Genomic DNA, 14,624 nt, shown 5'->3' on the forward strand with positions numbered 1-14,624 from the left:
GTTGCAGGGGTAAACAATAGACAATAGGTGCAGGAGTAGGCCATTCTGCCCTTCGAGCCTGCACCACCATTCAATATGATCATGGCTGATCATCCTTAATCAGTATCCTTTTCCTGCCTTATCTCCATAATCCTTGATTCCACAATCCTTGAGAGCTCTATCCAACTCTTTTTTAAATGAATCCAGAGACTGGGCCTCCACTGCCCTCTGGGGCAGAGCATTCCACACAGCCACCACTCTCTGGGTGAAGAAGTTTCTCCTCATCTCTGTCCAAAATGGTCTACCCCGTATTTTTAAGCTGTGTCCTCTGGTAGTGGGGAGGTGGTGGGGGTCTGGGTATGATGCTCTTTCGGAAGGTCAGTGTGGACTCAATGAGCTGAATGGCCTGCTTCCACACAGGAGGGATTCTATGATTAAGCTAACAAGATGGTGCAATCAAAGAAAGTATCTTGATTCGTTAACTTCATGTTTAGGAACTCACAGACGTAGAAGGACGGCTACGTATTGAGGCAAAGAACAATATCAGCAGTCTGGTGTTGGAGGGTGCACTGAGAGAAGATGAGGCAAAATACAGCATTCTGGTGCAGAACCCAGCGGGCGAAGATAAGGCCATCATCTTTATCAAAATTGTTGGTAGGTCTCTGAGGGATGGGCAATGTGGTAGGAACAGATGCATTGGTTTTAGAGCAAAAGGAGCAAAAATGTTGATCAGAAAAGAGAGGGCAGCCAACAATCTGGATTTTGGAGAAAAGATTTCTAGCAAAATTCCAAACACCAAAAATATTTCCCAATTTGTAGAGACATGGAGGCTTTAGTTCCTGAGGTAATCAATGAACTTCAACTCTCGGAATTTAAACTTTGATCCTCATCCTGTTTCCAATTTCAAATTTCTGTCTGCTCTGGAAAAGTTTTGGTTAAAGAAGGAAACTTATAATTTTCAGGATAACTTGTTTGTAATCTTTATTTATTTATACATTTGTGGAATTTGTCATCAGTCAGGCCAGAATTTGTTGCCCCCTTCCCTCTTTGTCCATGAGAAGGTGATGATGAGTCACCTTCTTGAACCTTCTGTGGTGTAGGATTACCCACAATGCCATATGCGACAACTCTGAAATGGCCGAGCAACCAAATCAAATGGTCCCATGGAGGCCTGCCTTGGGGAATTATGCAGTGCTCTCCGAAAGGGAATCTGAGACCTTTAGGCCATCCAGCACTCTGAATGCTTGGTCCCCTCTTAGTGACCCTTAATTCTGTTGAGCTTCCAGTGAGGAGCAGTGTTAGTTACGTTGACAAGCCGACAATCAGAGTTACCGAGCCTTTGTTTTGCAGATGTCCCTGACCCCCCTGAGAACGTCAAGATCATTGGCATTGGAGAGGATTGGTGTACCGCGGGTTGGGATATTCCAAAGTATGACGGTGGCCAGCCCATTACAGGTAACGGGTGTTCCAGGGGAGAGGCTGTCGATGTTAGGAAGGGTAGGGGCATGGGTCCGGGTGGGATGGTCTTCAGAGAGTCGGTGTGGATTTGATGAACTGAATGGCCTGCTTCCACGCTGTAGGGATTCAATGAACCTTATGGGAGACAGCATCATCTCAGAGTGAGGAGTCACCCATTTAAGACAAAGATAAGAAGGAATTCCTTCTTCCAGAGGGTGGTGAATTTGTGGAATTCTTTACCACAGAGGTTTGTTAAGGCCATTAAGTGTATTCGAGGCTGAGATAGACAGATTTTTAATCAGTAAGGGAATCAAGGGTTATGGGAAAAGGCAGGAAAATGGAGTTGAGGATTATCAGAACAGCCAAGCTCTTATTGAATGTCAGGGCAGACTCAATAGGCTATTCCTCCGCCTCGGCCATATCTGCTCCCAGGAGGACCAGTTCCACCACAGAACACACCAGGTGGCCTCCTTCTTCAGAGACTGCAATTTCCCTTCCCACGTGGTTAAAGATGCCCTCCAACGCATCTCATCCACATCCCGCCCCTCCGCCCTCAAACCCCACCCCTCCAACCGTAACAAGGACAGAACGCCCCGGTGCTCACCTTCCACCCTACCAACCTTCGCATCAACCAAATCATCCACCGACATTTCTGCCATCTCCAGACGGACTCCACCGCCAGGGATACATTTCCCTCCCCACCCCTTTCCGCTTTCCGCAAAGACCTTTCCCCCCGTGACTACCTGGTCAGGTCCATGTCTCCCAACAACCCACACTTCCTTTCTGGACCCTCCCCTGCCACTGCAAAAATTGCAAACCTGCACCCACACCTCCTCCCTCACCACCATCCAAGGCCCCAAAGGAGCCTTCCACATCCATCAAAGTTTCAACTGCACATCCACCAATATCATTTATTGTATCCGTTGCTCCTCTACATTGGGGAGACTGGATGGCTCCTAGCAGAGCGATTTAGGGAATATCTCCGGGACATCCGCACCAATCAACCCCACCGCCCTGTGGCCCAACATTTCAACTCCCCCTCCCACTCTGCCGAGGACATGCAGGTCCTGGGCCTCCTCCACCGCCACTCCCTCACCACCCAACGCCTGGAGAAAGAACACCTTATCTTCTGCCTCGGAACACTTCAACCCCATGGCACCGATGTGGATTTCACCAGTTTCCTCATTTCCTGTTCCCCCACCTCACCCCAGCTCCAGTGTTCCAGCTCAACACCGCCCACATGACCTGTCCTACCTGCCTATCTTCCTTTCCACCTATCCACTCCACCCTCCTCTCTGACCTATCACCTTCATCCCACTCCCATTCACCCGTTGTACTCATTGCTACCTTCCCCCACTCCCACCCCCCTCTCATTTATCTCTCCACTCTGCAGGCACCCTGCTTCTATTCCTGACGAAGGACTTTTGCCCGAAATGTCGATTTTCCTGTTCCTCGGATGCTGTCTGACCTGCTGTGCTTTTCCAGCACCGCTCTAATCTAGACTCTGGATTCCAGCATCTGCAATCCTTGTTTTAACCTCAATAGGCTAAATGGCCTAGTTCCGTTGCTCTCTCTTATGGATAAGGACAAGCTAGGGAGACAAGGGACTCTGAACAGCAGAAGGAGCACTGTAAAATAGCGCATCTTCTGAGAGTGCAAGGCTGGATACTCAACGCCCTGGAGCAGTGTTCCCCAGACACTCTGTGCCCCCATTTCAGGGTTTGAAAATCCTCATGCACCCTCAGTGACAGCGAGGGGCTTTTGGAACTGGATAACAGTTCTTGTCACTTGGTCTGAACTCCACCATTACTACCTTAGAACTGGTGACCCCACAATTTCAGCCCATGACCCCACTTGGGGTTACAACCCTTCCCCTCCACTATGGAAAGCCCTGACCTACTGGGAACCAAGGGAGTGTTTGGGACGAACAGCAGGCATTAGTCTGTAGGAGAACTACACAGCACAGGCATAGCACCAACAGCTTGAAATAAAGCTCACACACAGCTGTCTCAATGCACTGAAAAGAGTGTGTTGGTTTCAACTAGTTAAGGGTTATTCTCAATCATATTGTAAAAGCAAATGGGAACCACAGGTGAATGAAGACTGGTTAGAAATGTAGGAGCTATACCATCAGCAGGATAGAGCTAGCTTTGGCTAAAGCACAGACAATGTCTGTGAAAACAGTGGGAAGGCAGCAGGTAATATAAGGAACCTGGATGGAGAAATGTGGGAATTGTCTGTTGTAATATATTGTACAACACTTGGAGATATCTGCAAACCAGTGGAGTTGGATTTACACTTCACAGTGTGTTTACCCACAGCGGGTTTTCAAGAAAGAGATAGATATTTTTCAAGAAGGAGTTAGATATAGTCCTCAAGGCTAAAGGGATTGATGGGAGAAAGCAAGAAACAGGGGACTAAGTTGAATGATCATTTTAAATGATGAAGCAGGCTCGAAGGACCGAATGGCCTACTCCTGTTCCTATTTTTTAACGTTTCTATGTTTCCTTGTGTGCAAAGAAATGATTGTTTGACCTGAATCTGACTCCTGTGTAGTATCTCTGGTCTATGCACTAGTAGAGATGGTGCATGGGCTGCAATGCATTGTGGGGGCTCTGCAGTCTCAGTGGGACTTGGCTCATCCTTTGCCTCTTCCTCCAGGTTACCTGCTGGAAAGGAAGAAGAAAACGAGCATGAGGTGGATGAAGTTGAACTTTGAACCTCTCCAAGACACGACCTTCACTGCCACTCGGATGATTGAGGGCTGCCTCTACGAGATGCGGGTATTTGCTGTGAATGGCATCGGCATCTCTCAGCATAGCGGCTCCTCCAGGACATTCATGCCACTTGGTAAGCCAAGGGCAGTGTGGGCAAGCATATGGCGATGGTCAAATGGATGAGTGGAATTCTACAAACAACTGGGGCGGTGTGGGGAGGAGAAGTTACTTTTTAATTGTGAAGGGGAATTTGACCTCCCACGGTGGCTTTTAGGAGACATTTGCCCCTTCCTGTCTTTCTGATTAAGCGGGCATTGGGAGGCTGGGTGGTTGTAAGCGCCTGGGTGGAGGGTCATGGCCAGGCTGAGGCTGGACAAAGGTGCCACACCAAACCCACCACTAAGCATATACTTTGTGTCTGTAGCCGTGCCCGGTGAGCCGTCGCACTTGTGCGTTGAGGATGTCACTGACACCACAACCACCCTGAAGTGGAGGATGCCTGAGAAGATTGGTGCTGGAGGTGTGGATGGATACCTAATTGAATACTGCAAGGAAGGCTGTGAGTACCGCACTGTTACCAGGGGTGTGGGGGTGAAGGGGGTCCAAACTCCGGATTGGGAGTGAGACAGGCAGGCACGTAGGGGATGGAGGCCAACACCCGTACCATCTCGCCCCGGGGGAGGGCATTTCTGACTGGAGGTGGCATCGGGGCAGAAAAGGCAAAAAAAATGCCTTTCCCCAGTTAAAGCAATGCTTCGTCCCACCGTGCCCTGGACACCACACAGAGGGGGTTGGCACCTCCCCGAAAGTGGAGTCTCAAGCCAAGGTTTTTGTTGTGGGGGGTCATGACCTCTGATGCAGCAATGGCCACTTTGGAATTGCACTCCCCCACCCCGTCTTCTCACCTCCAACCCGCACTCCCCCAGTTCTCACTGGTGTCAGTGCACTGACTCCAGAGTGAAGGTTTTGGGGGCACGAGATATGTGGAGGGGGTGAAGGAGTATGGTGGGCTTTAGTTGCTGAGTGGGGCATGGGCGATTTCTTTTTTTTAAAGAAACTACCATCTCGCAGTAATTTATTTGCAACAGCAAATTTTCAAGATATGTCCCTTAGGCCATGGCTACCATTACAAGATAAATGGCACCTATTTAAAGGGGCCATACCGTTCTTAATATTCAGTCCAACGTCATTATCTCAGGGCTCATTATCCAGAAATCCTTCGTCATCGAGTCATACATAACGGAAACCAGTCCATGCCGACCATGATCTCAAACTAAATTAGTCCCACCTGCCTGTGCTTGGCCCATTTCCCTCTACACCTTTCCTATTCATGTAATTATCCAAATGTCTGTTAAACGTTGTAACTGCACCTGCATTCCACCACTTCCTCTGGAATTTCATTCCACACACGAACCACTCTGTATGAAAGTTGTCCCTCATGTCTTTTTTTAAAACTTGCTCCTCTACCTTAAAAATGTCCCCTACTCTTGAAATTCCCCCATGCTAGGAATACGATCCTTGTCATTGACCTTATCTATACCCTTTATGATTTTATAAACCTTAATTGTCTTGGGGGGGTCATGACCCACTGTTTGAGAAACCATCATTCAGGGTCAGTTAGAGGCCATATTTCTGAGGTTGACTGGAATTCCCCACCTCTAGAGATCCCTCTCCCCACTAGAGGACCAGAGCCTGTGATAAATTTTATTCAAAAATGTTATAAAGTTGTTGAGTGGTTGCCTCGAGATGGAGTCGCTATCTTCCCCTCTTTCAATCTCAGTTTGCAGCTTCTTCTGTGCTGCAGTGACTCCTACTGGCCAATTCAGGGAAAGTCACAGCCAATGCTCCTGAAACAGTGCAGGTCCCACTCCAATCCAAAAATGGGCATCAACTGAAAACATGAAATCTTACTCTGTAACCCGGAGAGATACTGACAGCCAATTAACATGGAAGGCCATTCGGCCCTTCAAGCCTATTCAGCCATTCGATATCATCATGGCTGACCCTCTACCTCATTGGAGCTTCCACCCATGCACTATGAGCTATTGAGGTTGTTTGACTGGCTGGGCTGTCGAAAGGATGGGGCAATCTACAACAAGGAGCACTGTTTAAAAAAAGGGCCTCTCCTATTTAATATGGAGGTGAGGGGTCATTTCTTCTCTGAGGGTTGTTAGTTTTTGGAATTCTCTGCCTCATTGAACAATGGAGACTTGGGCATTGAATGTATTCAAGACCCATTTGGACCGGTTTTTGGGATGACAGAGGAGTTGAGGATTATGTGTGGCAAATGAGGGAATTGGGACTAAGTCCACAATTGGCATAATCTTACTAACTAGTTGAGGAAGCTGAATGGCCTATCCTGCTTTTATTTCTTATGTTGAAACCAGTTTCTCAACTTCCCCAATCCCTTTCATAGAATCATCGAATCGCACAGTGTGGAAACAGGTCATTCAGCCCTTCAAGTCCATGCCAACCCTCTGAAAAGCATCCGACTCAGTTCCATTCCTCTACCCTAACTCTGTAGCCCTTTCGGTTCCCCTTCCTTCTGTGTAGCAAACCACTTGCCTTCCATGACCATTCTGATGATAATCCAGTTCGGATCGGGGAAGGAGTGGAGCAGAGCCTCTGCCGCTATTCAGCTGCCCTCACTTTAACTGAATCCATCCATCTGAGTTTTGATTCTGGTAGCTCACTATGTTGTCCTAACTGCAAACCCTCTCTGCCTCTCTGTAGCCAATGAGTGGATTGCAGCCAACACTGAGCTGGTGGAGCGTCTTGGATTCACCGTGAAAAACCTCCCGACAGGAGAGAAGATTAATTTCCGTGTGCGGGCAGTAAACATAGCTGGAAAAAGCGAGCCCGCAATTCTCTCCCAATCAGTCACTATCCGCGAGATTGTCCGTAAGTAAAACCAAGATGAACAATGCAAAAGTAAGAATACTTGGGTCAATAATGGAAGTTTTAGGATCCGGGAATACAGCAGTGGAACCCAGGATAAGGAGCCTACGTGTGATGTTTTTCCTCTGGGTGAAATCCTCATAATCTTTTAGTAACTTGCCATAAATCCTTGAGCTCTGTCTAAGTAGGAAGACCCTTTGTTAGGATCAGCAGCAGCACGGGGAGACCATTTAGCCAGCCCCTTGGTTCCAGCATTTTTTTCATCATGGACAATCTGTATCTTAATTCTTCAAATAAAGCCAAAATACTGCGGATGCTAGAAATCTAAACAAAAACACAAAATTTGCTGGAGAAACTGGGCAGGTCTGGCAGCATCTGTGAAGAGAGAAACGGAGTTGATGTTTCGGGTCCACAGTGAATCTTCTTCGAGTGCATTATGAATATTCAGACAATGAAGCATCATAGTTCCCTACAGTGTGAAAGCAAGCCAGTTGGCCCCTCTGAAAAGCATCCTAGCCAAACCCACCTCTCTACAGTAGCCCTGCATTTCCCATGGCTAATCCATGGCCTGCATATCCCTGGACACTATGGGCAGTTTAGCATGGCCAGTTCACCTAACCTGCACATCTTTGGAGCCTGGGAGGAAACTGGACATGAGGAGAATGTGCAAACTCCACACAGCCTGAGGGTGGAATCGAACCCAGGTCTCTGTGCTGAGATAGCAGTGCCCTGAGCCACCGTGCTGCCAAATCATACCGGACTCAAAATGTTAATTAGGTTTCTCTTGACATAGATGCTCTTGGGTTTCTCAAGTGTTTGCTGTGTTGGCTTAATTCTGTTTGCTTGCCATCGCTCCACCCTCGTCTGCCATTAAAGGTGTATCAACCTGTCTGGAATGCTCTGAGTCTCTCGGCAAGCGTAGCCTTATGGTTGCAGATCTTTCTTTCGAGTCATAGAGATGTACAGCATGCAAACACTCCCTTCAGTCCAACTGTTCCACCCGATCAGATATCCCAATCTAATCTAGTCCCATTTGCCAGCACTTGGCCCATATTCCTTTAAACCCTTCCTATTCATATAACCATCCAGATGCCTTTTAAATGTTGCAATTGTACCAGCCTCCACCACTTCCTCTGGCAGCTCATTCCATACATGCACCATCCTCTGCATGAAAGAGTTGCCTCTTAGGTCCCTGTTAAATCTTTCTCCTCTCACCTTTAACCTATGCTCTCTAGTTCTGGACTCCTCCGTCCCAGGGAAAAGACCATGTCTATTTATCCTATCTATGCCCCTCATGATTTTACAAACTTAAAACACAAGGTATAATCCTGTAAGCGGGAATTAAAAATCACAACATGTGATGAAATGAGTCCTAGAATTTATTACTAAAGATACCAATCAAAAGCATATCCAGCATGTTTGAGTCTGGCTGGAGCATGGAACTTCCCACCCCACAGTGAGTTAGGAATGTGATATATTCCTTTAAGGGGAACTTTGGTAGCTCAATAAACACACAGTAGAGGGAGGAATGCAAGGTTACTCTAATGTAAAAATGGGAGTGTAAATGCAAGTGTGGATCACTTGGGCTGGATTAGTTGATTAGGGATACAATACATGTAAAGTAATATAAGCACTACTGTGCTGCACGGAGCTCAATTGAATAGTTAGATAGCTTCTGATCAAGTTAAGTTATTGAGGGTGCCAATTAATCGCTTGTTTAATCCTCAAGGCCATGGCAGTACAGACTTGCTAAGGTGCTCTGTTAACTTTATGTTCCTTTCTTTTCTTTGCAGAACACCCAAAAATCTGGGTACCACGGCAACTGAGACACACATTCATCCGTAAAGTCGGCCAACAAATCAATCTAGTGATTCCTTTCCAGGTGAGGAGTTTTTTGTGTGTGAGAGCATGGCTTGGGATATATAGCTACAACGACGTTATCAACCAGCTCCTTGGAAGGTGGTGTAATGGTAAAGTCACCAGAGTTTTACTACAGAGGCCCTGAGTGGTATTCATAATGTGTGTTCAAATCCCACAATAGTAAGTGTTGGAACTTGTTTTCAACTCCATAATCCGAAGCTAGTCAAAGTGATGGTGATGGTAAAGTCATCATCAATTATTGTATAAACCCATCATTCTGAATCTTCTAAAGGATGAAGAGTCATACAATCCCTACAATACGAAAGCAGGCCATTTGGCTCATTGAGTCCTTCAGGGAAGGAAATCTGCTACCTTTACCCGGTCTGGCCTACATGTGACTTCAAATCCACAGCAATGTGGTTGAAGGCTAGTTAGATTCAGATAACAAATACTGATAATTCCAAAATCCCATGAAAAAAGAAAACAAATCAAGGAATTACAGTCCATTGTGCCAGTGTGAGAAACAGCATGGCCATCCCATCTGGGAATCGAACCCCTGGCAAGTGGGATATTCACCACTTGTAACAACAAGGAGCAAATCTTTCCTCACTCCTCAATCTGAAGACATATTAGCATTGCAAGCATAAGATGTGAAAACAAGTCAAGCCCTAGCGACAGATCATATAGAATGTATTCCACCTTGAACTCTATCACACTTCATTATGAACTCCACCCAAACCAACTAAAAGGGTTTTTTGAGTTGACTTTTCATGACGTGACTTTCTATGAGGTTAGTTCTTTGGAACCGCACTAGGGCCTAAATAAGGATGAAATATGTCAAATGCCTGTAAAATCATAAAGACCGGGAGCACAAGTGGTACAGGTGGCTGCTTGTCCCGTTCAATATGATTGTGGGGGAGCTTCTAATTTAGCTTCACTTTTCCAGACTGTTCCAACATTCATTGATTCCCTCTATGTCCAAAAACCCATCAACCTCTGCCTTGATGTACACGACAGCCCTGGAGTACAGCATTCCAAAACTTCGTAAGTCTCTGGAACGAAGACAATTCCAAACGATGCCTGAGACTGTAATCCCTAGTTCTGGATTGTCCACCTATGGAAACATCCTCTCTGTGCCAGCCTCTTAAGAATCTTATTCATTTTAATGGGATCATAGAGTCAGAGAGATGTACAGAGGAAACAGACCCTTTGGCTCAACCTGTCCTTGTCCACCAGATATCCTAAATTAATCTAGTCCCATTTGCCAGTACTTGGCCCATATTCCTCTAAACCCTTCCTTTTCATCTTCCCGTCCAGAAGCCTTTTAAATGTTATAATTGCACCAGCCTCCACCACTTCTTCTGGCAGTTCATTCCATACACGCACCTCCCTCTGTGTGAAAACGTTGCTCCTTAGGTCTCTTTTAAATCATCCCCCTCTCACTTTAAACCTATTCCCTCCATTTTTGGACTCCCCTACCCTGGAGAAAAGACCTTGGCTATTCACCCTATCCGTGCCCCTGGTGCATTTATAAACTTCTGTAAGATCACCTGTAAACCTCTGATCCTCCAGAAAAAATAGCCCCAGCCATTTAAACCCCTCCCCATAGCTCAAACCCTCCAACTCTCATTCTTTTCAATTTTAAGTTAGAGATACCTTGTCTACTTTGCCCATTCTCATAATAAAATTGACTCATGCCAAGATTGAGTTTAGTCGGCTGACATTGCACTCAGTCCTCCTGTATCCAGAAGAGTTATGTTTGTGTTTGAGAAGAGTTTAGAGAATGACGGTTAACTGACTGGGATTTAGAGAAATAAACTTGATACTAATTTGTAGTTCAAAGTTTGTGAAACTTTGTAGTGAATGGATCGAGGTTGGCCAAGTGAATCTCATTGAGTATGAATTCACCAAGTGGGGCTGTTAACCTAGGCCAATCAGGGAGCCCGGGCTGATAGATATAAACAGGAGGGTTGCTGGGGAAAATAATAAGCACTACCGCAGTTAGGCAGTAGTGTGGGGGGGAGGGGAAACAGGAATGTCAGACATCCTATTCACTCTGAAAGCTGGCTCTTGAAGGAGCTGGACCAGTGTGTGTGCAAGGACTCTCCTTCTTGATTTGTGAAAAAAAACCAGAAGGGTCAGGGATTCTCCTCATCGAGGGACTGGCTCTGATCTGGCTGGGTCAAAGTTCACATACTGTGTCCATGCAAATAAAGGGTGACTTGATGACTGGATATTGGCCTCCGTGGTGTTATTTCGTAACTTTAACATCTATGTTCTATTCTTATTCCTAAATCTATATTATAGACACAGACTTGTATATTGTACTTATACCTCCCACCATCAGTGATGCTGCAGCGCTTTAGTTGGGTTGAGTGTGACATGTTTACCTAGGCAACTTTCATTACAGATGTAAATGTAAGAAATTATTGTGTGAAAAGGGATGGAAGACTTTTTTAAGATACAGTGCTATTTGCCATTGTCCTGCACACAGGGGATCAAGATGAAGTATTTGTGTTGCAGGATTAGAAAGGCCAGGGATACCTGAAAGGAAGTGAAGGGGAGGGGTGTACGAGCGAGAAAGGAGAAGAGAAGAGAGTGGAGGAATAAATTAGACTAGAGGGAAAGTGGGCAAGTGGATGTGGAAGAGAAATATAGGGAATAAGAAGGCAAGTGAATCGTAGGCATTGAATATGGGAAGGTGGAAATGGGCAAAGGTGGGGGAGTGCATAGGAGAGGGAGGAAAATGGGATGAGGAAAGAGGTGATTGCAGAGGGATTGGTATAACAGGTGGCAATGCTCAGGGTAACTCCCATGGTGGAGGGGCATGGGGAGTGGGAAATTATTGTCACCATGGAGGGATGGTGTAGTGAGGTCAACCTCTGTCCGTACGTGCTGCCAACAAATTAGTCTAAGACAGGACAGGATCTTCAAACCTGGTCCTCGAGATGAAATGTCAACGTTGAAAGTGTTTTGAGGGATAGAATGGGGCAGGAGTGTCTCTCAGAAGTGGGTGCTTTAAATAACAGTCAACAGGCCAATTAAATAGTACACAGTCTACAGAGTCAATTTAAACAGTGCACCACAGTAAACAGTCTCCAAAACCTATTTAAACAGTACAGTAAACAGTCTACAGAATTAATTTAAATGGTGCTTTACATCAACAGAGTCTATTTGAAACAGCAGACTACTGCTAACAGTCTACAAAATCTGTTTAAATAGTGCTCTATAGCAAATGGTCTACAGAGTCTATTAAACAGTACTGTACAACAAACAGTCTACAAATTCTGATTAAGTAGTGCTCTACAGCAAACAGTCTACAGAGTCTACACCAAAGCACAGCAATCTACAGAATCTATTTAAAAAAGTGCTGTGCAGCAAGCAGTCTACAGAGTCTACTTTAACAGGCCAATAGTCTGCAGAGTATTTAAAGAGTCACTTTGTGCTAGAGGGAACAGAACCGATGGCTGTAACTGCAGCAGTGTCTACTGATAAAAACATGGTGATTTCTCTAGTGAGTGGAGGATAATTACACAGGAGAAAATCTATGTGGAACATCAAACCCAGTCACTTATCGATTTATACATTGTGGCAGTCTTCAGGAGCGGGGGAGGGAGAACTAAATGAGCGAGGGAAGAAAATTATTTCAGAATTAAAAGCACAGTCTTGATTTGATTCACAAACATGCTTTGCTTTCCCAATTTGCTTGCATTGAACTGACTCTTTGTACTTTGACCCTCATCAGGGGAAGCCACGACCTGTGGTCACATGGTTGAAAGATGGCCAGCCATTGGATACTAAGCAAGTCAGTACCCGCAACAGCGAAGTGGACACTATTCTCTTTATTCGAAGTGCTGAGCGCAGTCACTCTGGGAAGTATGAACTCAGTGTTCAGATTGAGAACTTGATTGACAAGGCAACAATCAAAATTCAGGTTGTTGGTGAGTACCGTGGACTGGCTGGCATCATTACTTATGGATAGCCAAAGAGGTCCCTCAGCTTTAAGTTGATAGAAATTTAAGTCTTCCATGGAATATACATTTACAAAATTGACATCTGGGAACATAAGAATGTGTGAAGCTGACAAAAAGGAAAAGACCATAAAAACTGGAGACCACAGTGATGCACGCATCATGTCTAGATGCTTCTTCTCTTCACCTTCACCTTTCATCCCGCTCCTCACCCCCTCCTCAGATGATCATAAACAATCCAGGAGAACATCCATGAGTGATGTGTTTTCTATAAAGGTGCTGACCTTCTATATGTCGCAATCTCTGTCCCAGACAGGACTCAAAATCTAAATCCCTCTTTAAGGTTTCAGAGCATAGACTGTGTACTACACAACAGTCCCAGAGTCTATTTAAATGACACACTACCCCAGACAGACTACAGAGTTTATTTAAATAATGTACTACAATTGTCTACAGAGTTTATTTAAACAACACACTTCAGTACTCTAGCGTCTATTTAAGTAATGTCCTATAGCTGCCTACGGAGTCTATTTAAACAGTACGCTACAGCAAACAGTTTTACAACATCTACTTTGCGACAAAACCTCTCAAACATTATCACCTCTGTTTCAATTTAGCCAAGACAACATAGCAACAGCCTAACCAATCCATGCTGGTCTGTGTTTTTCCACAATATGTTCAAGGTGTTCAGGAGATGGATGGTCATAGAGCATTCGGTGAAATACTAATCTTTAATCAGTTATAATTTGCATTTGCACCGCATGTCACCAAGGGACCAGCTTCTATTCATTGACTTCTTGATGGTCATGAAATGATGTATGTGGGAGTATGGGGAATCCATAGTTATGGGTATGTTGTGGGAATGGGATTTGAGGTCCATGTCAGATTATTAGTGATTGTATTGAATGGCACAGGGGCAGAGTGGCCTATTCTTGCTCCTAATTTGTTCATTGCTGAGGTATTGTTCAATCCCTTGAGGTATTCAGCAAAATTAATTAATTTGAGATTTATGTGACACCTTGCATTTATATAGTGCCTTTACATGATTAAAGGTCACTTCACAGTTCATTCAAAATTTGACAGAAACCGTAAGGAGGAGATATTTTGACAGGCCACCTTGGTCAAAGAGACGGGTTTGAAAAAATGTTTTAAAATGAGAGAGATTGGGAAGCTTAGCAAAGGGATTTCAGAGCTCAGAGTGCAAGCAAATGAAGGCACAGAGCCAACAGCAGTGAGGTGATGAATGTGTTAGCCACCAGAATTGGATGAGAGTAGAGGGTTGTAGGGGCTGGACAAGGGTGAGGCCACAGGGAGATTTCAAACTAAAGATGAGAATTGCAAAACTGCAGTCTTGCAGAACCAAGAGCAAACGGAGAAAGAAGACAGAGACAAGATAGTGGAGAGATTGCTGTGAAACCTTTCCCTCCAGTCCTGAGCAACATGCAACTGCTGTTTGCTCCAGGACCTTTCCCACCACAGTTTCAGTCAAACCTGGGGATTTAGTAGGTGGAGAAGTAAGGGACAAAAGCCAGATCCATGCCACCTTCCTTCAAGGCAATGAACGTTAAAACTACATCTGAAATGCTGGGAACCTGGGAATGTGTAGGCACATAGAATTTCACCAAGGATCCATAGACAGCACCTTCCTAACCCAAGACTGCTACCATCTAGAAGGTTAAAAGTCACACAACACTAAGTTATAATCCAACAGGTTTAATTGGAAGCACACTAGCTTTCGGAG

General features: G+C 45.3%; 1 protein-coding gene across 2 annotated transcripts in view; it reads left to right on the forward strand.

The window, feature by feature from the left end:
• mybpc2a (myosin binding protein Ca) overlaps positions 1–14,624 on the forward strand; it is an 85,317-nt gene that overhangs the window by 53,824 nt on the left and 16,869 nt on the right. For both annotated transcript variants that reach the window (XM_072588750.1, XM_072588751.1), the window contains exons 20-26: positions 474–633; positions 1,330–1,434; positions 4,099–4,287; positions 4,579–4,713; positions 6,888–7,055; positions 8,846–8,934; positions 12,658–12,853. In XM_072588750.1, the coding sequence (XP_072444851.1) occupies positions 474–633; positions 1,330–1,434; positions 4,099–4,287; positions 4,579–4,713; positions 6,888–7,055; positions 8,846–8,934; positions 12,658–12,853 (1,042 nt within the window). The remainder of the gene's footprint in view (positions 1–473; positions 634–1,329; positions 1,435–4,098; positions 4,288–4,578; positions 4,714–6,887; positions 7,056–8,845; positions 8,935–12,657; positions 12,854–14,624) is intronic.

The sequence above is a fragment of the Chiloscyllium punctatum genome, chromosome 18, assembly GCF_047496795.1.
Source record: "Chiloscyllium punctatum isolate Juve2018m chromosome 18, sChiPun1.3, whole genome shotgun sequence".
Classification (NCBI taxonomy): domain Eukaryota; kingdom Metazoa; phylum Chordata; class Chondrichthyes; order Orectolobiformes; family Hemiscylliidae; genus Chiloscyllium; species Chiloscyllium punctatum.